The 24,542-nt window shown below is 45.3% G+C and overlaps 1 protein-coding gene across 1 annotated transcript; it reads right to left on the reverse strand.

Annotated features, from left to right (window-relative positions):
* Positions 1 to 4,417: 4,417 nt before the first annotated feature.
* On the reverse strand, positions 4,418 to 21,580 carry LOC102943870 (F-box only protein 36-like). The gene is made up of 5 exons (XM_043546197.1): positions 21,485 to 21,580; positions 19,872 to 19,934; positions 15,070 to 15,127; positions 9,290 to 9,522; positions 4,418 to 4,582 (listed from the first exon to the last, which is right to left on the reverse strand). Exons 1-5 carry the CDS (start codon positions 21,578 to 21,580, stop codon positions 4,418 to 4,420), a joined length of 615 nt encoding a protein of 204 aa, XP_043402132.1.
* Positions 21,581 to 24,542: the final 2,962 nt, after the last annotated feature.

Raw genomic sequence — 24,542 nt, forward strand, 5'->3', positions numbered from 1 at the left:
TACATGGCAGAGGCGCGTTGCTGGCACATGATGGCATATATCACATTGGTAGATGTGCAGGTGAACGAGCCTCTGATAGTGTGGCTGATGTGATTAGGCCCTATGATGGTGTCCCCTGAATAGATATGTGGACACAGATGGCAACGGGCTTTGTTGCAAGGATAGGTTCCTGGGTTAGTGGTTCTGTTGTGTGGTATGTGGTTGCTGGTGAGTATTTGCTTCAGGTTGGGGGGCTGTCTGTAAGCAAGGACTGGCCTGTCTCCCAAGATCTGTGAGAGTGATGGGTCGTCCTTCAGGATATGTTGTAGTTCCTTGAAGATGCATTGGAGAGGTTTTAGTTGGGGGCTGAAGGTGATGTTTGTAGTGATAATCAAGGTGGGCCATTTCCAGCAGTAGACAAGAACATCTGAAGAACAGTGCGGGGTAGAGGCAGGGAATAAACATGGGGAAATAGTTTTACTTCAGCCCCCAACTAAAACCTCTCCAATGCATCATCAAGGACCTACAACCTATCCTGAAGGACGACCCATCACTCTCACAGATATTGGGAGACAGGCCAGTCCTTGCTTACAGACAGCCCCCCAACCTGAAGCAAATACTCACCAGCAATCACACACCACACAAGAGAACCACTAACCCAGGAACCTATCCTTGCAACAAAGCCCGTTGCCAACTGTGTTTTGGACATTTGTTGTCTATATGTATTCCGCGACCTGCCCTCCATCCCTCCTACTACTGCATCCTAAAACACCTGGATGCTGAATGGGCAAAGGAACTGAGTGGGGCTAGTCCCCACTCTGCCCTTTGGTGGGGGGGGGGCTGAGAGCACTGAGGGCACAGGTACATCCCTCTTGGACAGTACTGGCCAAAAAACTGATCTCAAGTGCATGGAACACACGCACCAAGTGTGGAATACATATGGACAACACATCCCAAAGAATGAGTTACTGTAAGGTAAGTAACCATTCTTTACTTGGGACAAAAACTTATAAAGCTGGAATAGGAGGGCATGTCAAAGGTTTAAAACCAGGGTGGGGACACCAAGGAGGGGGCCCTGGACACACCTACTGGTCAGCAAAGGAGCCCAAGGAGTTAGTGGACGAAGCCTAGAGGAACTCTGCCTGGATGTGTCCAGTGACAAGGAGACAGAAAAAGTTCTCATGCATAGAGGACCTCCCTGTCAGGCTTCCTGCTCCTGGACTTATCAATGACTAGTGCCAGGAGGAGGTTGACCAGAAAGATCCGTGCTTTGTGGGACCACAAATGGGGTGTGTATACAGGAATATATGTGGAGAGAACTTCATCCAGAATCTCAGCAGAAGGTTCTGAAGGAACCAGAAGAGGGACTGCAACCTGGCACACTGGAGATAGGGTATCCCTCTCACCACAAAAGGGGCAGGCATTGAGGGGTGTCCATGATAGGTGCTAGCCTGTGCTCATGGGTCCATTCAGGAACCACCATCTTATATTTGCAGTAGGATGTGGGACTAGAGTTGAATAAAGGCTAGCCCACCAGGATCCGTGTCCTCTTTAGTTGCATGGATATCCCTCCACTTGGTGTCAGGTTGAGACTGAGGGCAAAGAAGTACACAGGGTGGAGCAGGAGCACAATGAGATGTTCACTGGGCATGGCTTGGAAGTGGACCAGCTGGATGGCAGGGTCCTGGTGTCAAGCTCTAGAGGATCAAGGGATAGGTGCAGGTAGGAGCACCTGCCTGCAGGACATGTTTGAAGTATGCAATAAAGATAGAGGACTGGATGGTCTTCCACCTCCTAGAACATATGACAGAGGACATGAAGAGAGGCAACGTCAAGCATGGGCAAGCACCCCAGGGTCTATCCAGTCCCACTGTCCATTTTCCAAGAGGTCTCAGATTCTGGCAACACCAGCTAGGACCAACCTCTGGCAAACTGAGGGGGGCCTGGTAAAGGCCAGCAGCTGTGAGAGGTCACAGGGAAGACCTATAACAATTATTTCCAGGCTGACAAGAGAGCAGTTTCCTGCTTGACTTAAAGAAAGCCTGGGCGGGGAGTGAGCTGAGCTTTCAGTGATGGGCTGAAGGGATGAGTTATCTGCTTCTGATAGAGTCTGTCCCATGTATCGATACTGCGATCCCAGAGATAACTTCAGTATTGCCAGCCCCAAGTATTCACAGTCAGGAGTTGCCTCCCTCCCCCCCAAATCATGAGATAACTTTTAGGCCAATGATTTTTTTTTTTAATATTACAAACTTGGAGTTCTTTTTATTTGACTCCTGGGTTCTGAGCGTCTAAGGTATACACTGGGCATGCTTTCAAACTTTTCTCTGCAGCCAACAGGGGTCAAAAACTGTTGTTTTGTTTTAAATAAAAGTTGAGATGCTCAAGTAATCCCTTTACTCCATGAGCTGAGGCTTAAAAAGACACCAAATAGCACAAGCCTCAATAATAAAATTGCAAGTGTTGGCAGTGCTGTAACTAGCCCTGCAACTCAGATAAATACTTTAAGAACATGTCTCACATGCTCTGTTGTACCAAGCTTCTTGAGTCTCAAGGTGGCTCTGCAGTCATGCCCCCCACAGTGTAGGCCGGGAGCTGCTCTAACTTCTACAAGATGGGCACAGTCCCTAAGTGGCCATAGGACAACTGAGCATATCAGCCACAACCCTTCCCTACCCATGACACATGTCAAGTGCTAGGGCTAAATGGAGAAGGTGGTTTGGGGGCTGGCCACACCAGTTCTGTGCCAGCTGAGAGCTCTGTCACACCAGGGGAACTATCAGCTGTCCAGATCTGCCTGCTTTGTGGCGCCAGGGTTTTTGCATTGGAATGAAACAGATTGCACCAAAATCACAGATATTTTCAAAAGATGTTCACGAGGAAGGACAGCCCAAGGTTTTCTGAAAAGGTTTCATCCCCTGTCCCACCTCCACCTTTGTTCAAAGGACACAAGAGGAGCACGCTCGTACAGTGTCAATATGCTCTGTTTATTTTTTAATCTACATATCTACAGTAAATGGACTTAATTTTTTTCTGAGAAATTTAGCCTCCCCACTTGGTTATATTTGTGAGCAACTGCTTTTCTTTAGATGGCAGAATAAATGAAATAAGTTTCCCAGTCCTTGATCAACTCCTCTCTTAAGCATAAGCTCCCCAAGGTTTATTATTACTATTTTTTCCCCTGGTAGGCCCTTGTTAAAATCTTCAGGAGCATTCCCATTGCTATGCAAAGACTCTGCTGGCTGAACTTGCCTCTGCCCCTACTCACACTGGCCAGAAAGAACAGCTGCTTGCCTGTTGCCAAGCAACAGCAGTGAGCTCATACAACACCAGCTGACTTAGGCTGAAAATGAGTGTTCGTCTGCCTAGCAACCTGCTGCACTTCCCCGAATGAGGCAATCTGGTAGCACACAAATAAATGCAGATGTGCAGCCAGCCTTCATGCAGAGTACAAATGGTGTGAAAATTTTGATTTCTACCATATTAACTCGCTTTGCACAACAACCCAGACTCAATCTTGCAATTTCATTGACGACAATGGTATTGCATCCACTGACCCCACAGCTGAATTTAGTTCAATATTCAGTTAGGCTGCAAGAGGTTATACTCTGTGTTTAATAAGAACTTTCAGCATTTTAATGACCAACAGCCGTCTCTGTCTGTTGCACCCTTTCTGCACTGAAGACATTACTTGTGGGTCAAGTCATCAATATTTTATAGTGGGTAAGTCCTTCTGTATGTAGTGAACCGCAATAAGAATATGTGCATCTTAGGAGCTACTTTTTGTAAGGCAGAATGAAGTGGACTGCAAAGGATCATTAAGTAAAATCTGTTCATGGCCTGAAGCATTTTTAAATGCACACTGACTAAATTTCAAAAACTTCACACTGGCAACTTCAACAACTCAGTTTTCTGATACAGCCCCCTTTAAATAGCACACCCTAAGTTTTCTGCATAATAAAATAAATTGCTGTAAGTCATTCCGTCATGTCTTTATTTTTTTCAAAGACTCCTTTAGGCAGGTGTCTGAGCTACACCAGGGTTCGCTTTCAGATTTGGCTAAGTAGTGTCCCAATAGAGCTGTGAATCATCAACAAAACAGTGAAATTGACTATACACAAAAATGATGTTACGTGCACAAAGAAAACACACACAAAAAGAGAAAGGTATAAAAATCACTAATCTTTTTCTGATGAAGTATTTGTAATAAAGATTTAAAAAAAAATTTAGATAGGAATGGGGTTTTCAAATTAATGGTACCCTTTCAGTTTTAACTTATGAAAGGAAAGCTCTGTGATCTCTTACACGTCTAGAGAAAATTCATATTTAGTTATTATAATTCTCTTTATCTCCACAATAGGGTTTTAAACACAATAGCAACATAATATTAAAAAAGATGCGTGGTCTGACAGTCTAGTCTGATAATTGCCAATCACATTTAAAAGAATGTGGTCTGTCTTCTCTGCATCTGCTTCTCATAACTGGGCTTTTGATTGAAGTATGTTAGCTTCTTGTAAACTGGGAACCTCATAATCTTCAGCTCATTAGTGTGTTTATCTTGTAGCCATCTAACTCTTTCCCATAGTTCTTCACGGCTACATAACTAAAATGAATATTTGCAGTGGTTATTACACAGTATACACTTCATTAGGCCATAGTCTGATCTCATTTTAGAACATACTGGTGTAAATCTCAAGTCACAGGAGTTACTCCAGATTTAAAGTAGTGTAATGACCTCAGAATCTGACGCCTCACAGCTAGTTGGGTTTTTGGGGGGAGGAGGGCGTGGGGGATAGTGGGTGGTTAGTTGTTTTTGTTTGTTTGTTTACTTACGCCAGTGGGGGGGGAGGGACTTTGGTTAAAAGTGGCACAAGTATAGAAGAGATTTGACTGCTAATATCAATACAAATTCTTCTACCTTTTTCAACATGTCAAGCTAAATAATACCCTTGTTTGGCAAAATATTTCACAACAAGACCGGGGACTAATTTCAGTGGTGATTTAAATGATGGTATAAGTTGGTGAGAAAATGAACATAAGCAACGAAGTAATGTAATTTGGTTCAGTGTCCCAGGTCAACCCCCTCCCAAAGATAAATCTGTAGGAGGGAGGCCCAGGAAGGAAACCTCCATGAGGATCCCCTTGCAGTGATCCCCTCTTCTCTGCTACATCATCCTATGGGGGAGGGAAGACAGGAGCTTGGCCCCACCATGGGAAAGGCATTTGGGCCCACTTCTAACCCTGGGGGATAAGTAGGAGGAGGTCAGGCCATTCGTGCAGAGGCCTATGCTGCTGCACCGGCTCCAGACCCTGGCAGCACAGTCCAATGGCTGGCTGCTTTGGGCAACCACTGGGAGAAGGCTCTGCAGAAAATACAGCCTGTATTGTCTTCTCCAGGGAATTTGCCTTTGGCTCTAAGGGGGCTGATGTGTGTTCTCCCCGCAGCCTATCCCGTTTCCATTCCCCATGCAGGTTCCAGACCCCAGGCAGAGGCCTCCACAGGGACCAGAGGAGGCAACTGACCCTCCTTCCACCCGTGTTCTGTGTGCGGCTCTAAAGGGGACAATGTGGGACACTGGGTGTGCAGAACAAATGAATTTGCACTGATTTGGTATTCTGTGCATACCAAACCCTGGCATAAGTGACTGCAACACCTATTGAAGCCAGTGGGCCTGGTTCTGATCTCCCATCCTGATGAAACAAGAGTAACTCCACTGAAGTAAATGGAATTCCTCAGTCAAACAGGGTGAGAGCAAAATCATGCTATCAGTAGAAGATGAACTTGCTTATCCTAGAGCTGAATTTGTCCTGTGGGAGTGACGTGGTGGACGTAAGTTTAAACTTGTCGTGAGAAGCCGTTTTATCTTGCATCCCCTGTTAGTTCCTGTTCCTACAGTTCCCTATACCTTCATCTCCTTGGTGTGTATGTTTCTGGTTTGCAGATCTGCTGAATGCCAAAAGGTGCAATTGCCACTTATGCCAGTTTTATTACATTTAATTATTTACATCTGTGAAGGGACATGCCCTTGCTCTAGGGGAGAGGAGACTAACGAGCTCTTCTGGGCCTCTTCAGCCCTAATGAGGCACACCTGCAAGACTTATTCTGCCTGAAGGGGAGAAGCTTAAAAGGGAAAACCTGCCACAGGGAGAAGGCTGCTTAGCTTTGGAGACTGCTGATAACAAGGACAGTCACAGGCTGCACTGCTCCCGAAGCTGCACAGGCCAGCTATAAAGCAGTATGTCCCAAGAGGAGGGGCTGAAGATAGCCCCACTAACGGGCAATAGATCCTGATAGACCAAGCACATAGAGCTGAGTCCAGAAAGACCACCTGAGAGACAGGCCACCTCTGCCTTGCTGGTGTCACCCAGCGTGCCCTCTCTCCTAAGGGAAAGGGAGAGGAGAGGATCTTACTTTTGCTTATTTGTATGACTCAGATACCTCTCATGTGTTATTAACTGGGGGTGGGAGACAGTATAAATGATGGACAGTGGGATCTGGAGGGGGCTGAGGGAGCCCTTGCTCCCCACAACATCTTATTCTACAAAATGTACTCAAAGGAAGGGGAAATGCCCCTGGGCCAGGGCCAGCGTGGGGACTGAGAAGATGTAGCTTATGCCTTCCCTATTTGGGAGCTGGTTGGTGCTGTCTTGGCCCCGGCACAGACTAGGGCAGGCCTGAGGATTATTCATATTTGTACCTCCCATTTCCATAGTCCTTATGGGCCTTGTGGTAGCAGAAAAATCAGCAGGCCACAGGGATGTCTGGTCATGCCTCCTCCCACCCACAATGCCCCAACTCCCCCCCTTTGCTGGGGGTCCCTATGTGGGTGTGCACAGAGCTGACATTCAGCTTGAAGCCTTGTAAAAAAAAGCACCAGCACAGAGGGCCATTCACTGATGTGGGGGAGGGTCTCATGCCTGCCAGATGGCCCCCATGCACCCAGTTCTAACAAACAGGCTGATTACATCTTAAATGGACACTTGAAAATCTGGGTCACCTAGGTCTGATTCTCCTCTCTCCCTGTCGTAATCCAGAGTAATTCAGACTGAAGTCAATGAAATAACATTTCTGCAAAACGCTTGTAACTGAGAGCACAAGCAGGCCCACTGCCTTCTCCTTTGAACATGTTCTGTTTGAATGACTTGATCTCTCAGTAATTAAAATCACTAATGTGAGACATGATGATTATTAGGACTAAATGATGCACATTAAACAAAGGCACTGTGTTCACTGGGCTTGCTCCGGGTACTGTAAAATATTCATTGCAAAAACGAAAACATTACTGGTAATTTGATTCCTGAATATGTCTGGATGCTGCCACAAAGATGAAGTGCAAGCTGTAGTATTAGAAGAAGGTTTCGTGCTTCATATTTGAGAGCTATAGCTTACTTTATTCTTCTGCTACCCAGTGTCAAAGCCAGAGCTGCACCGGAATAGTAAATGTTGTTTGTGTGTTGTAACTTCTCTCATACATTGGTTAATGCAGTTGATAATTTTAGATGAAAGAGCCAATGACTAAAGAGAGAAGTAAACTGACAGGGATTGAGAAGAAGTAACACGCAGCCTGCCATCTGCTTAACAACACAGATTGCTGCCAACACGCGACCTTGGTGTTCTACTCTCTGCACTGGCTCCCCATTGACTATAGAGTGCAACTAAAGGTCTTAGGACTGGCCCTAGATACCTCTCCCTCCCATACCACTATCTTTCAGGACAGCGAGGCTGATTAGTGGAGGAGACAGAGCTTCACAGACACAGGACCTAGGCTATGGAACTCGCCATCAGCAGAGGTAGGAATGATCATGAATCGTACTAGATTTACTATATTCACAACTAACTGCAGAATGTGTCTCTTCTGCTTAGTTTTCTCTCCATAAATTCTTTATGCATACACATACACAACTAAACTAATCAGCTATTTCTCCTACAAGCTGGGAAGAAAGAGATTGTATTTTAGCAGGTATTGTGGCATGCTGCTTAGCTATGGTGGCTTGTCTGGGTGAGGAGGATCTAGATAAAGGAAAGGGATATTACATTATTTGGCCTACGTATGCCCTGTCAACAGCCCTTGATTTGTTTGAGAAAGTAGGATGTCCTGCTAACTTCTACACAAAGGTACAGTGTATATAACTAGTAAATCCCAGGCCAAGTGTTAGATGTCCAAAGTGCAGGTCCGTTGAGATACTATAGGAAAAGAACTGAAACATCTTGACCCTTTGACCAGCTAGCAAGCATTCAGTTCTGGCAGTGTGTTGGAACTGCCTCTGGATAATTGACTTCCAAAGATTTCTGTAGCATGAAATAGATTTCTACTACACATAGAGATCCTGTCCCATGCTTCCCATAGCAGAACTTCAAAAGAAACCATAACTTCTCCTATCAGTCCAATTGCTGCTCTCCAGCTTGGCTAGGCAGCTTTCATGATAAAGTTTAAGTTAATAACCTGAGTGGCGAACTCGTTTAAGGCTCCCCATTTATTTGCTAAAGAGCTTATGAGAGGTGGAAAAAACAAAGACAGACAGGAGAAAGGGTTGGTAGGAAAGGTACAGGGAGAGAATGCAGCTACGTTTTAAAAGTGAAACTCTTAGCCCATTGTTGTATCAAGCTAGGTGCCAACAGCTACCACAGTTTGTGTTTGTAAGTTTGTTCCCAGGTGGTTCTAGTAGCTTTGAGTTCAGGTACTACGATTCCCAGGATGCACCAGGGGAGAGAGAGAGGGAGAGGTGAAAATGCAGAGGGAAAGGGAAATGAAGAATGGGTTCTGTGAAACAGTGAGGGGAATAAACCTTACCTTTGCTGTTGTCAAGCTTCCTCAAAGGGGTTCAGGTATAAATCACATTATATTAGATGAGGGTAGAAAAGAAATAGAAAGAGCTAGCAGTTTTCACCTTTTCCTTCCCCCACCCCCAAGTCCGTATGTTTAAAATCACAATTGTAGGAATTTTCTTTTTGATGATTAGGATTCAAGTCGTCAGCTCTTGTGTTCGGAGGCATGGCTGTGACATCGTAAAGGTTCAATTGGCCAAGCAGAATACGGTTTTAGACTATTTGTGTCCATAGCAAGATTCTAATTCCCACTAGAGAGGGGAGATCCTGATCCCCCTAAAGTGTTCAAAATCCAGATCTGCATTCTCCTACTTAGTTCCATCTCTAGTTACCACAGAAATCAGTGGTGATGGATCCACGGATCACAGTGCCCCTGTGTCATAAAATGATAATGTAAAGCTGCAGCCTTCATAACCTTAAGACCCTGTTTGTTTCAAATTCATGGCAACATCAGTAGTAATACGTGAGTAGTTATACAATTACCTGCTGAAGCTTCTTGCAAGTTTTTGACAGCTGTCTGATGTCATCTGTGTTAAGAAATGACAGGATGTGCAGAATCAGGTTATCAGGCATGCGAGCTAGGAAATCATAACATCCCTGACACAAATTCAGCGTGTATTCCAGCATCTTGTTACCAAAGATATTCTGCACTTGCTCTGTGTAAAAAGAAGAAAAGAAAAGAATAGATACTAAATAAACTGCAGGTAAACAGCTCTCTGGAAATGAGTAATTTTAAGGCATGTTCATAAATGCAAGGTCCCCAGTGAGACACTGTAATTAGACGTAGGATCCAGCACTAGGAGCATGTGTACACCCTCGTGTTAGGAGGAAAGAGACTGTGATCTAGCAGAAAAAGGGTTACAATTAACAGTAGGGGATGAAAGAGAGGGGGCAGTTTTTAGAGATGTTATGGAGGGAGGAAGCAATATGATTTGCTGATAGTCTGCATGGGGCAAGGGGGGAGATAACTCACGCTCACCTTCTTCAACTCATGGATGTGTGGTGGGGAGGGCAGCTGTAACAAAAGGGAGAATAAAAGAGGCTGTCTGTACCACAGAAGTCTCTGCACAGTCGCACACAGACTGGGATGGCAAGTTATTACAGGGACTAGCCTGGGAAGGGGGCCACAGGATCCCTATTTATATTGATCCAGTAGCCTCAACCCCACATGCAAATGGGAAAGAAGAGCTGCAGCCACCGCTCTAGCCCACGGACTGGAGAAGTGACCATAGGGAGCTGCACTGCAGCTCAATGTTCTGGTCTGTTTTGGGGTCTGTGGATCTTCTCCCCAACCCACCTGAATTTCTCCCCCATAAACTTGTTTAACTCCCTTAGATCTAAAATAGGCCTGAAACCCCCCTTTTGCTTTTGGGATCAAGAAATTTTAGGAGTAAAACCCCTTCCCCCTGAACAATGAAGGGACCTCTATAGCTCCTACAAGGGGAAGTGACTGTATTTCTTGCAGCAACACAGTCTCATGAGACAGGTCACTGAAGAGGGACAGGGAAATGGGATGGGAGGGTGGGGTTAGAAATAAATTGGAGTGTATATCCCACTTCCACCATGCTTAGAACCTACTGATCTCTTGTGATGTGGGCCCAAGCACTATGGAAGTGGGACAGGTGGTTTGCAAAAATCAGGGAAGAAAAAGATGGCATTCTAAGAACTGGCAGTCTGTTCCTGGCCAGCTCATCAAAATGAGGTATTGGAGGAGGATGCCTTGATGAACCAGAAGCTGCAGGGGCAGAGGATGCTGGTGGGTGTCTTTTGTAACCTCTGCTCTTCTTCCTTGGCAGCTGCTGAGCTTGAGGGGCAAACCCCTGAAATCCCTGGGACTGGTGAAGACAGAAGGCCTTCTGCTTTACTGCTGGGATGTAAATGCCCAGGGACTCTAGGGTTGCTCTAGAGTCCTGGAGACTATGCAGTGTTGTCATAAATATAAAGGGAAGGGTAACCACCTTTCTGTATACAGTGCTATAAAATCCCTTCTGGCCAGAGGCAAGACCCTTACACCTGTAAAGGGTTAAGAAGCTAAAGTAACCTTGCTGGCACCTGACCCAAAATGACCAATGAGGGGACAAGATACTTTCAAATCTGGAGGGGGGGAGGGACAAAGTGTTCTCTCTGTCTGTGTGATGATTTTGCTGGGAACAAATCAGAAACACAAGCCTTCCAACTCCTGTTAAGTTAGTAAGTAATCTAGCTAGAAAATGTGTTAGATTTTCTTTTGTTTAATGGCTGGTAAAATAAGCTGTGCTGGAGGGAATGTATATTCCCGTTTTTGTGTCTTTTTGTAACTTAAGGTTTTGCCTAGAAGGATTCTCTATGTTTTGAATCTGATTACCCTGTAAGGTATTTACCATCCTGATTTTACAGAGATGATTCTTTTACATTTTTTTTTAATTAAAATTCTTCTTTTAAGAACCTGATTAATTTTTTGTTCCCAGCAAAAGCATCACACAGATAGACTGAACCCTTTGTTCCCGCCCACTCTCCAGATTTGAAAGTATCTTGTCCCCTCATTGGTCATTTTGGGTCAGGTGCCAGCGGGGTTACCTTAGCTTCTTAACCCTTTACAGGTGAAAGGGTCTTGCCTCTGGCCAGGAGGGATTTTATAGCACTGTATACAGAAAGGTGGTTACCCTTTCCTTTATATTTATGACATGCCCCCCAAATCACAGATAGGGTGAAACACTGGCTGTGATTTCTTTCTGGAGCTCTAGGAGAAAACAGAGTTAATAAGACACATGCTCCCACACCACGCTCGGACACATCTGTGGTTACTAGGAACGGTTTGTCAAAGTCTGGGGCCCTTAGCACAGGGTCAGACATAAGAGTTGCTTTAAGCTGGTTAAAGGCCTTCTGACACTCTTCAGTCCACTGAACAGCATTTGGCTGTTTCTTTTTGGTTAGGTCTGTCAGTGGGGCGGCGATTTGGCTGTATTGCGGTACAAATCGCCTGTAATATCCAGCCAAGCCTAAGAAGGATTGGACCTGTTTCTTTGACTTTGGGACAGGCCACTTTTGGATAGCATCCACTTTGGCCTGTAGGGGGTTGATCGTTCCTTGACTCACTTGGTGTCCAAGGTAGGTCACTCTGTTTAGGCCTATTTGACACTTTTTAGCCTTAACAGTTAGTCCTGCCTCCCTTATGCGCTCGAAGACTTTTTGTAGTTGTTCCAGGTGTTCTGCCCAGGAATTCGAAAATATGGCCACATCGTCAAGGTAGGCGACTGCATATTCTCCCAATCCCGCTAGGAGACCATCTACAAGTTTTTGAAAGGTGGCGGGTGCATTCCGCAGCCCGAAAGGGAGCACATTAAATTCATACAGCCCGACATGTGATGAAGGCTGACCTTTCCTTGGCAGATTCATCTAGCGGTACCTGCCAGTACCCCTTGGTTAAGTCCAGGTAGAGATGAACTGGGCCCATCCCAGTTTCTTCAATAGTTCATCTGTGCGTGGCATTGGATAGTTGTCTGGGTGAGTTACAGCATTTAGCTTACGGTAGTCCATGCAAAAACGTATCTCCCCATCTGGTTTGGGAACTAGAACCACTGGAGATGCCCATGCCTTGCGGGAGGGGCGGATTACACCCATCTGTAGCATATCCTGGATCTCCCGTTCTATAGCAGTTTTATCTTGAGGAGACACCCGGTAAGGTTGGGCTCTATTTGGGTGAGCATTACCTATGTCAATGGAGTGGTATGCCCGTTCAGTCAGTCCTGGTGTGGCTGAGAACGTCGGCACATAGCTAGTGCACAGCTCCTTGATCAGCTGTCGCTGCATACGCCCAAGGGTCATGGAGAGGTTCACCTCTTCCATGCCACCATCATTTTTCCTTCGTAGTAGACACCTTCAGGCCACTTAGCATCATCTTCTCCCTGGGCTGTAAACTGACAAACAGTTCTCTGAAATAAATTAATTCTCTGGAATAAAAGGGCTTTAGAGAATTAATATAGTACACCTTAGGCTTTTGGTTGGAGGTGGGGAAGGCTATGAGATAATTAACAGCTCCCAAGCACTCTTGGACCATGAATGGCCTTTCCGACGACGCTTCCATTTTATGGGCCTGGAGTGCCTTTAAGACCATGACCTGGTCCCCTACTTTGAAGGAATGCTCTCTGGCATGTTTATCATACCAGGCTTTTTGCTCCTTTTGAGCATCCTTTAGGTTTTCTTTAGCAAGGGCTAAAGGGGTTTGGAGGGTGGTTTGTAGATTGGTTACAAAGTCCAGAATGTTAGTTCCTGGAGAAGGTGTAAACCCCTCCTATTGCTGCTTCACCAACTGTAATGGTCCCTTAACCTCGCGGCCATATACAAGTTCAAATGGTGAAAACCCTAAACTGGGATGTGTACAGCTCTGTAGGCAAAGAGCAACTGCTGCAACACTAGGTCCCAATCACTGGAGTGCTCATTTACGAATTTATGTATCATGGCCCCCAAAGTTCCATTAAACTTCTCCACCAGGCCATTTGTTTGATGATGGTAAGGGGTGGCAAAATCCATGAAAGTCAGTATGTACTGCTTTTCTCTGGGTGTCTTTTTCGGAAAAGGACTCAGAATATCCACAGCTACTTGCTGAAATGGAACCTCAATGATGGGGAGCGGCTGGAGAGGGGCTTTGACCCGGTCTTGGGGTTTTCCAACTCTTTGGCACACCTCACAAGTCCAGACATAGGTAGAAACATTCTTGCCCATTTCCTCCCAGTGGAACGACTTTCCCAAATGTTTTTTGGTTCTGTTCACCTCAGCATGGCCACTAGGATGATCAGGGGCTAAGCTTAATAGCTTTACCCGGTACTTAGCTGGATCTACCAACTGTCTCTGAGGATGCCAGTGTTCCTGGTGTCCACCAGAAAGCGTTTCCTTGTATAAAAGTTCTCTTTTTACAACAAACCTGGATTGATTAGAAGAGCTGAGAGGCGGTGGGTTGCTCTGTGCCACCGTCTAAGCTCTCTGGAGGCTTTCATTTGCTTCCTGTTCGGTCTGGAACTGTTCCCTTGATGCTGGAGACATCAGTTCCTCATTGGATTGTGGACCTGGGCTTGGTCCCTCTGGAAGCGATGCAGGTGATGGGGCTGTTTCCATTGACTGTGAACCACTTTTTGCTGGTGCACTATGTTGGGGTTCAGACCTCAGCTGAGCCTCTTGTGTAAGGTTGTCTGCTGCTGCCGGTGCAGGTTCGGTACGGCCCTCTGGTGTTGGGGTTGCAAGTATTGGATTCAGTGTTGGAAATGGTTCTGGTGCTGGTTGTTCCACCGGTTCCAGTTCTGGGACTGGCTCTGTCTGGGTTTTTGTGACTGGATCCACTATTGCTGTTGCAGACATTAGCATGGGGTCCAGTTTTATCTCCTCCGACCGGGTCCTGGTAGAAGTTTCCAGAACAGAGCTAGGTGTGACAGCTTGCTTAGCTTGGCTGTGGGTGACCATTCCCACTCTCTTGGCTAGCTTCACATGATTGGCCAAGTCTTCCCCCAACAGCATGGGGATGGGATAATCATCATAGACTGCAAAAGTCCACGTTCCTGACCAGCCCTTGTAGTGGACTGGCAACTTGGCTGTAGGCAAGACAAAAGAGTTTGACTTGAAGGGTTAAATCATCACTTGGACCTCTGGGTCAATTAAATTGGGGTCCACTAAGGAAGCATGGATAGCCGACACTTGTGCTCCGGTGTCCCTCCATGCTGTGACCTTATTCCCACTCACACTCACAGTTTCCCTCCGCTCTGAGGGTATCTGGGAGGCATCTGGGCCTAAGGACCTTTGGTGTGACCCCGGTGCAATTAACTGTAATCTGTTGGGGTTCTTGGGGCAGTTGGCCTTTACATGCCCCGGCTCATTACATTTAAAACATCGTCCAGCTGATGGGTCACTGGGGCGAGGTGGGTTGCTGGAGAACGTTGTGGTGGGACAATAAGGAGTCTGGAGTGTTCCTTGGGGTCTAGTTGAGGCCTTGGGCTGCCTCCGGTAGTAGGGTGTGGTCTGAGGTTGTTCCTTTTGGTATCCACTCCAACTGAGACCAGGGTTGTTTCTCTCTCCTCCCTCCACCCATTTTGTTCTGGTTTGTCCCACCTTTTTGGCGGTTTGGGACTGTTACCCTTCTAATGGGAGGTCCTGGACTGTTTGCTGAACCTCTGGAGGGAGGTCAGAAGATTGTAACCATGACGAATGTCTCAGAGTGATGGCAGAGGCCATGCCATGAGCTGCAGAATCTGCTGCATCCAGACCAGCCTGCAGAGCTGCTCTGGCAACCAACTTACCCTCCTCGATAAATGTGTGGAAATCCTGTTTTGCATCATCTGGGAGCTTGTCCTTGAACTTTAAAATTGTATCCCACATGAAAAATTGTATCACCACAACAAAACTTTCCCACTTGTAATACCAAGTTGTAACCTACCTGTGGAATAAAGCTTCCTTGCAAGTAAGTCCAACTTCTTGGCCTCTTGGTTCTTCAGGGTTGATTACTGGTGTCCCTGTCTCTCACTTTCATTGGCTGCCAAAACTACCAGGGAGCCCCGCGGGGGATGTAATATAGATGTTGAAACCCCTGAGAGGGGATATATTACTTCCTCTCCACCCTTTTTCAGTAGGCAGCAGGGGAACTGGGGTCTGCCAAAGAACCTAGTTGGGCTCTAAAATAGTCTCATTAATAGGCAGAGCTACACTAGCCAGGGCCACCAATGTCAAGATGTCCACAAGCCTCCTCTGGGTGGACGTCCAGGGCCAAAGTCATCATCTTCAACTCCTGATGTGTCCTGAAATCATCAGGAGTCAGAGAAATAGGGTCTGCCAAAATTGCCTCAGCAGGGAATAAGGAAGAGGATGCCATTGGTTCTGGGGCTGGTCTCGTTCCCATTCTTCTCAGGCTTGCCTGTGAGAAGAGCCCTGAACCTAATCAGTGCTGGGCTTGGTACTGACGCAAGGTGTTTGCAGCTTCAGTGCTCCTGACAGCCCGTAGGCAGAGCCAGCCAGGGCTGAAAGTAAAATGCAGAACTTACCGGTATGGGGTAGGGACCCAGCAGGGCTGCTGATCGGGGGTGCAAACGGGGCAGCAACATTAAAGCAGCGCTTTAAAGTCAGCAGTCTGGGCCGGTACTGGCAGCTACCTTTTACCGGTACGCCTTACCAGCCCGTACCACCTTACTTTCACCCTGGAGCCAGCTGAAGGTGATGTGAGGACACTCTTGATTGAGGGGGAAACCTCCACAGGTTCTAAAAGGGCTGATGATCTCAATCCCCAACTATGTGTGGCCCAAGGATCCCTTCGGTATGCCCCCGTTGATATTGTGCTGAAACCAAGGTGGACAAGTAGTATGCTCCTGATGGTGAGAATGGCTAGACTGGGACACATGGGAACCCACTTCAAAATCTGACAAAGAAGAATCCTCTTCTTGTGAGCATTATGGTTCTGTACCCATCGATACTGGTGAGGCAGGTTCAGACTCTGAAGAAAGGGGAACAGGAGAGCTCATCTGCAGCTTTTTACTAGACAGTACCATCTTCATTGCTACAGTAACAGCCAAATCTGCTGGACGTGCATGGTGTGGAGGTGAAGCCGCCAATTTTGGTTCCTTGGGCGCTGGTGCTGGGCAAGACTCCTAAACTGCCAGTGATGGCGCTACTGAGAGGTTCAATAACTCTCTTGCAGCCTCAGTTGCCTCAGGATCAGATGGTATCAGGAAAGTGCTCTGCTGTACCGGGGTATGAGGCGATCCCGATGATGGTGCTTCAGAAGTTGGTCTCAACAGGCCCATACTAGACTTTGGAATCAACAAACTCCCCTGCTTGGCGATATGCTCTGGAGAGTGCCTCCTCTTTGAGCTCACTCCCGAGTCCTTAGATGAACTCAATGTCTTTGCCTCCCTTGATGACCCTGGTACCAGTCCATTTTATGATGCCAGCAACACCAATCTGCCTCTCAGTACCAGTAATGCTGGAGGTGCACTACTAACTAACACATATGGTTCGGATGGAGGTTGGAGTGCCGGTTAATTTAAGTCTGGCTGCCCTGTTTTTCTTGGAGCAGGACTTAAAGCCCTTACAGATGCTACATCTGTCACTTATGTTAGCCTCCCCAAGCACTTAGGGCAGGTGGGGTGAGGGTCACTTTTAAGCATTGCCTTACCACAAAAATGGCAGGGCTTGAAACCCAAAGAGTGCAGCATATCTCCAGAATCAGGGCAGGTACACAGACTGGGCACTGGAGCCACAAAAACATTTTTTTAAATGACACTAAACTGAACTAACTATATAGATTCTAAAACCGGCACTATTTATACACTAGACAAAAAGATTTGCAGAGGCAAGGATGGAAGCTTCGACAACCACCACAAGCAGTAGGAAGGAACTGAAGGGGGTCAGGGTGGGTGGCTCCACCCTTTATGCCTGGTGTGCAGTGCGCAAGGCAGCAGAAGGTGCTCATGCCGCCCGCACCAGGTACCGCTAAGGGAAAACCTCTCTTGACAACTGTGCACTGAAGCGCACACATGCACCTACAGCGAAATGGACATGGGCAATCACTGGAACTATGATTTTTCTACTAAATAAACATTTTGCTTATTTTTACCCCAAACAGGTGTCTGATGAGCAAACTGAGCCCCACAGAGGACTGATAACTGGGCTTCCAATGTGTTCCAAAGAGAACTGATGACTGGGGGCAGGTTTCACGCCTTTGGGAGCGACAAGCCAGAGCAGAAAAGCCCAAGTGTCTGATAGTGAAGAACTTGGGGAGATGGATTTGGGGAACTCTGAACTGGAGCAGGTTGTTGAGGTCACCATGCACGAAGTAATTAGGCTGCTAGAAGCCAGGGCTGAGACACTTTATTCATGTAGGCTGGCTACTGGTGTCAGAACTCAGAGCCATAGCATTAAGGCACCCAAAGTTACAAGTCAGGTGGTGACAGAACCCCTGCCCGGGTGTTCCCCAAAATGTCACACACGTGTAATGAACTTGTAAAATACATATGTAAAGCTAGTGATACTGAAGACAAATCAACTCTCACTGGTCAAAACCAAATGGAAGTCACCCCACTGCTGATGAAGAAGGGATTATCTGCTGCCACTAAAAAGGCCTAGAAGAGAACTCATGTGATACAAAATGGGGAGGTATCGGCAAGGACTGATTACTGCATTGTAGCTACAACTTGGGCAAGGTGTAAAGAAATCGCAGTTGCTAATAAGAGATGCTAAACTCCCTTTATTGACAGTAATATAATTTATTTCAGAACTGACTGTTCTACCCCCAGCAAAATTTCAATTAAAGATAATTCACTAAAATAATATTAACTACCAACCCAGGAAAGATAATTTAGCACTAGGGCGAGCTTCTATAATACTTAAAAGTGGAATAATAAAGGCCCAGGCATGTCAAATGGAAGATGTAGAGTTTTCTTCAGCAGAATGAACACAGGCCATTTCCTTGTCTTAGAACACCATGCTGCAATAGAAATGCTGTAGACCATTGCATACTGAAAGCTTGTCAGTTCCTTATATAAACACCAGCTACCTCAGAAGAAAACATTTTGAAATGTAAGTATCACATTTGTCACAAAAGGCATAAGGGTTTTCAATGTGTATTTAAGACGCTTACAAGGATTAATAGATTTCTCCATAGCTACTGTACCTTATGGGGTTACATGTTTATTGCCCTGTTCATTACAACCATCACCATGTAACAAAAACAAACAGAAAATTCTAAAATAACTGACTGATCCCAAAAGGGATTGAAATAAATGAAAATAGTCCTATGCAGTGACTATATTGCACACCACTACTTTATCTTTGTTACTGTCAAGTGTCTCACTATGAGAAAAACCTAATTTGTTGATATAGATAATTGTATTGCTTCTACATGGGCACGAAGGATAAATCCTGGTCTGCAAATTATGTCCAAGGATCTTCTATATAATGGACATTGTTGAGGGGGAGAAGAGACAAACACATGATAGATATTCCATAGATTGGAATCTATGAAATAGTATAAAATTATTTCAGGAATGAGTTGTGGATTTGAGGATAAAGTTTTTAACCAGCTAAAAAGAAGGGTATATGTGACAGGGTGTGCATACCCCGCACTATACAAGAAAGGGTTAACCCCACATTATGGGCAGCGGAAGTCCCGCCCCTCAGACCCTTCTGGGTATTCTCCAGTTGATGGCTCAGTATAAAAGGGAGCAGCCCAGCTCATTCTAGGCTGACTGCCAAGGAGGGAGGACACTTGGTGGCGGCGGCGGCTCCAGCCCAGGAATCACTTCAGCACCTGACTGCAGGAACCAGTGATCTCGAGGACCAGACTGGAGACTTGTGGCCTACGGCCGGCCAACCAGAGTTGGAATCCTGGGGAGCTACCTGCACCAAGGAGCTCGGAGACCCTGATGGAGTACAGACCCCGGCCCCAGGAGACACAGTAGGAAGTTGCCCAGAGAGGAGGTGTGACTGGTATTTCCCACCCAAGGAAGGTCAGAGTGTTGCGGTAGGAGCCCCACTGACTGGGTGGTGACCATACTTGCCATTGACAGGGCCCTGGACTGGGAGCTGGTGGAGCCGGGAGGGCCCAGGTCCCCCTACCCCAACTTTCACCCCCCTGTGTGGTGGCCCCTGACTGCAGCCATTAAGCCCTGCAGCCCTGATCCCAAGGGCAGCCATATTGACTGTGGCCATTAGGCCATACTGCATTGTCCCTGAGGGCAGCCATATTGATTGTGGCCATTAGGCCATACTGCCTTGTGCCTGAGGGCAGCCATATTGTTTCTGGCCATTAGGCCACACAGCACCGAACTCAAGAGCTGCCATATTGATTTTAACCTGTAAACCATGCTCTCTTAAACATGAGGATAATCTGGTAGACTGTAACCACAGTGCCCCCATGACCCACCCCAAAATGGGGATGGAGAGTGCATACACTATGACAGCATATAACCCAAAACCAGCAGTGATATTAGGACATATATATATCACAGAGGAGAGAGACAACATTAGTCATACTGTTTGTTCTGTGTTTGCTAACTCAATACTTGCTGTGTAACTGTTCATTCAGCAAAATATCGCTGTGGGGTTTTCTCACTTCCTTTGGGAAAATCTTTTCTTGATTAGGCTGAAAGGAAATCCTCCATGACCTCCAGATCACCTACAACAGCCAGCACCAAGAAGAATGAGTGTGGATACAGGGACTAAATTCAATTAAATTTAGCCAAAAATAAATTCAAACAAAAAACAGCTATGCAGAGGCTGAGGACTTTGATCTCACACTGTACAACCCATTCGTAATGTTTTAAGAAAAGATACAAATTTAGGACTAGAATCACAAAGAAGCTTTTTATCAGTGCTTACAAAAACAATTGTACAGCATATCACTCTTCCAATACTGCTTTTGGGGGTCACAAAACTGTAGATGTATGCATCAATTAAACACACTCATTTGTAAGTTGGTGTAAAACAAAACCACACAGCCTCTCTGAAATTATCTACAGGATTTTGTTTCTCTGTTATAAATTCGCTAGCCTAAAAAACTTGAGTCAACATCACATACAGTCTTGCACTTGTTTGTCTCTTTATTAACATTATTTTTCTCAATTATGACAGATTTGTTAAGCACAACTCTTATACCATACATGAAAACAAAGGGAAAGGAACCTAGGACACCCATGGGGAAAAAATGGTGGGTGCTAAGCACCCACCAGCAACCCCATATCAGTGCCTACCTATCTCCTCAGCGCCTCCCACCAGCTGAATTCAGCTGTTCCGCGGCGTGCAGGAGGTGCCGGGGGGGAGGAGCGAGGGCCTGGCACACTCAGGGGAGGGAGCGGGAAGAGGCGGGGCAGAGGCAGAACTGAGGCAGGAAGAGGCAGAGTGGGGGTGGGGCCCTGGGGGAAGGGATGGAGATCAGTTAGGACCTGGGGCGGAGCCAGGGGGAGCACCTCCCGGCACATGAGAAACTCGGCGCGTATGCCTGGCATCCCAGAATGGAAAAGGATGAGAACCATTGGATTAGACATTTTCAAAATATAGGGTAAAATTTTCAAATGTGCCTAAGTTACACTTTGAAAAATGACTTAGGCATTTAGAAGATGAAGTCCTATTGACTTTGTATAAGAGTTCAGCTGTGCTGCATAAGTCACTTTTGAGACTAGGACTTAGACTCCTAAGTAATAGATGCTTTTGAAAAAATTATCCATATACTACAAGGCATAAAACATGTGAAAACCAGCCAAGTTTTCACTGCTGCTGGAACCTAGCTTTTTCATTTCTTGGATAAGTGATTTTAACTCTGCAAGCTTACTGTCATATTAAGACAGTTTTTTGCATGTATTGCTATGATGATGGAATATTAGTTTGCTATTGAACTATCAAAACTAACAAAGCAGGGAGTGAAAGTATCACTACCAACAGCACAGTGAATGTCAGATAATTTACTGCAAGTTTGAAAAAGAAATTCAAATTCGCTTTGTTTTAAGCATCTTCTTTAGCAAAGCATTAAAGATCAGTCAATACAAATTATAGGACTAAACTTATTCTACAAACAACATCTTCTGACATTACTGTGAAGCAAAAAAAGGTTGGAAACATTGTGTGACGCTATATATGCTTTGAATACAAAGTGTAACATTTTGAGAAACACAATTATGAGCTGCTGATTTTTTTTACAATGCTAATTGAAAGTCAATGAACACTTTTTACCTCTGGTTTGGTGATGGTAAAGTGATGGAAGTCTTTGCTGGGAGAAGGAGCCTGACTATGGATCTCCTGAAGTTTATCCTGCAAGAGGAAAGTCATGCTGGCTTTCTCTCCTTGCCTGGACTGCAAGACAGATCACAGCCTCACTGGATTGTTTCTATGGACTCTGTGCAATGAGTGGTTGAACTCAACTCTTTCTAAATTGTTTATAATAACAAGCATAATCAGCATCCACATTCCTGAGGCCAGCCTACTTGAGGGGAGGGCTAAGTGCTGGGGAAATCTCTCTTCAGGAGTACTATGTTCACAGCATTGACTATTACTCATGAGCTGTCAAAAAGTCATTAGAGTGCTCTGTTAGAAATGAAAGTTAAATAATTGCACAGTCAATGTCCACCCTTCGCAGCATAGGTTAGTTTGTATCCATGGCAAGCTTTTTCAGCTGTTGAGGACCAGAACTAATCCCACAGAACATTCACATATATGAGAGAAAGAAAATAAGTCTTTGAAGTTAGTAAAAGGAAAATAATTGGGAGAGGAAGCTGGTTCTAAGCCTGATATCAGTATCACATGATCAGGTTTGTATCCAGAGAACGAAGTCCCTGATCCTGCAACTGGATCTATGTGAGTATTGAGATCTGCCCACCCAGATCCACTTGCAGGATCACAGCCTTAATCACCTACTGCTGATACAGGTGGAACTTTCTGCCTATGGAAAGCGGTTTGGAGCAGGAACCATCATTCACTTCATTTTTAACCTGCTAATAGAAAGGTAGGTGTAGTAGAATCTACTACTTGAAGCTTAATGATGTGAGCTGAGAGTGGCAGCCAGAAGGTGCCAGTTGTGGCTCCCTGATTCAGGGCTGTCCAGCCTGTCATAAATTCTCTTTATGCCAGCATAGGACTGGGCATGAAAGACCTCAGCTCCGCTATGCTTTTTCTCCCCTTTCCCCTCCTCCCCCAACAGGTCACCATTCTGATCTGGCATACTCTGAGGAGATTCCCCCTACATAGAGTGAATTCTCTGCTGGGAGTGTACAAGGTGACCATGTTGAATCAAAGAATCTGGCCCCAAAAGTCTACATGGGATCAGATACTTATATGTAAAGCTTTAAATATAAGTTTTCAAATTCCTAGGGTTTTTCTTCTAATATATTTTGTGTAGTTCAATGCCTTTTTAATTTTGCAATAATGCATTTTATAGAGTCATCCAACATGCATTAATACAAAATTAAAAGTTACTCTTGTTACATTATGACTCCAGCAACACATTTTGAGCCAGATGCTTGGGAATGTGGCTGTAAGGCATGGTATCTCCTAAGCCATGGTAAGAGCCTTTGTGTGCTCAATGCGGGAGCACATCCTTAAACTTTTATCATAAAAAGCTTATTCATAATTTGGTCTACCTGAATTTTTTTCTCTAGATTATAATTTTAGCAGGATAAAGTTACTTGGTGTTCAACAATTTAACTCATTTGTGACATGTTCCTTTTTACACCCATACGTTTCACCCTGGGGAGTCCCATTTTCACTTGTGAAGTTCAAAATAGCAGTAGAGGAATGGCCAACCACCTTCCTGCTGTCTAAGAGCAAGTCCCTCATAAAGGCCTGTTTTAATGAATTACCATTTATACAAAGTTGCTGGGTGTGTGCAAACCACTTTTAATTGCTCACTTACTGCCATAATTTCTAGGAGGCCAATATAAATCTAACTGGGTTCCAGAGAATCCATCTCCATGGCCTACTCTGGGATGCACACACCTCTATAATTCTATGCATGGCCCTGTTAAAACTCTTCTATGACACTTTTCTATGCTTCTGCATGCTTGGCTTCAATGCCTTTTTCCATAGCTTTTGTATAGTTCGCCAGACATTGCATTTCCTCAGGAAATGTCTGCCTTGCAGTCAGAGCAGAATGACTTAGTTATTTGAAAACAACAGTTACAGTGCTTCTCTTTTAAATACTCATTTTGCCTCAGAGTTTTATGCTGAAGGATGGACTCTCAGCTAGAGAGTAAATCAGTGCACCTCCACTGAAGTCTAGTTTAGCACTATTCTGGCAGAAGGTGGCTGCTTGTAAACACTGACTGACTAAACAGGGCATACATCTAGCAGGACTGATGCAACTAATAATAATCAGGTGACATCTGAGATTCATTACAAGAAGCACTGTTACAGCTACATAGCCCAGAAGAGGCTGGATTCATGTACATATCAGTGGTAATTCAGGAGGGATGGGTGGGTACGATACTCCCCAGCTTCTGAACATTAGTGGATGAAAAATGAAATAACTTGGAATTTACCATCACTTGTGGGGGGCCTAGGATCACTTCTCTTCCAATTTGAGCATTAGTATAAAATGAATCCCGGTAAGGTATATGCAATATCCCTACGCTCGATTTACAATTTATCTGCTCTGTCTATTCTCTGCCTGGGTCTTGGAGCTTTTCCAGCAGTTCTCATTTCTATGAACTAGAATGCCATTACTTTTAAGACTGTACATTTTTGATGAGGCAAGACGAGCATTATTGGCTAGCATCAACACGTAAACAATACGCAAGCCAACAGCTGTACAGTTTCTCATGTTCGGTGCACAAAACTTTCTCTCTCCCAAGGCAATCTGGATAACAGACAAATCTAACACTCCTGTTCACAGCTTATTTATAGAGCTAATTCCTAATACCCTCTTCAAAAGGAAAAAAAAACAAAAAGGAGTAACATATCTCCATCAGACAAGCTTTAATACTCCACTCCATTTAGAAGATAGAATAGGGCCAGGCAAACCCTGCACTCAAGGATTAGTGCTAGATCAACCCCTTCTGTTTTATTTGGAGGTTTGGGTTCTACAGATGTGGCACTGAGGATAAAATTCAGGACCTGGAGGAAAAAATGGCTACTTACCTACAGTAACTGTTGTTCTTCAAGATGTGTTGTGCACATACACATCCATGGCAGGTGTATGTGCTCCCAATGCACCTGAGTTGGAGACTTTCGCCAGTGTAGTAGTTGGGAATGGCTGCTTATGGGGTGTGGCTCCTTTAAGAAACCAGGAAGTGGAGCC

The sequence above is a fragment of the Chelonia mydas genome, chromosome 1 (assembly GCF_015237465.2).
Source record: "Chelonia mydas isolate rCheMyd1 chromosome 1, rCheMyd1.pri.v2, whole genome shotgun sequence".
Classification (NCBI taxonomy): Eukaryota; Metazoa; Chordata; order Testudines; family Cheloniidae; genus Chelonia; species Chelonia mydas.

Excerpts from the sequence above, each read along its gene's own strand:
- LOC102943870 (XM_043546197.1), bottom strand. The coding sequence starts at position 21,580 with ATGACTTTCCTCTTGCAGGATAAACTTCAGGAGATCCATAGTCAGGCT. Across the intron at positions 19,935-21,484 it reads TTACCATCACCAAACCAGAG|GTGATCTGGAGGTCATGGAG; the intron begins GTAAAAAGTGTT and ends TGGCTGTTGTAG. Across the intron at positions 9,523-15,069 it reads CCACACATTTATCGAGGAGG|AGAGCTGTTTACCTGCAGTT; the intron begins GTAAGTTGGTTG and ends ACTCATTTCCAG.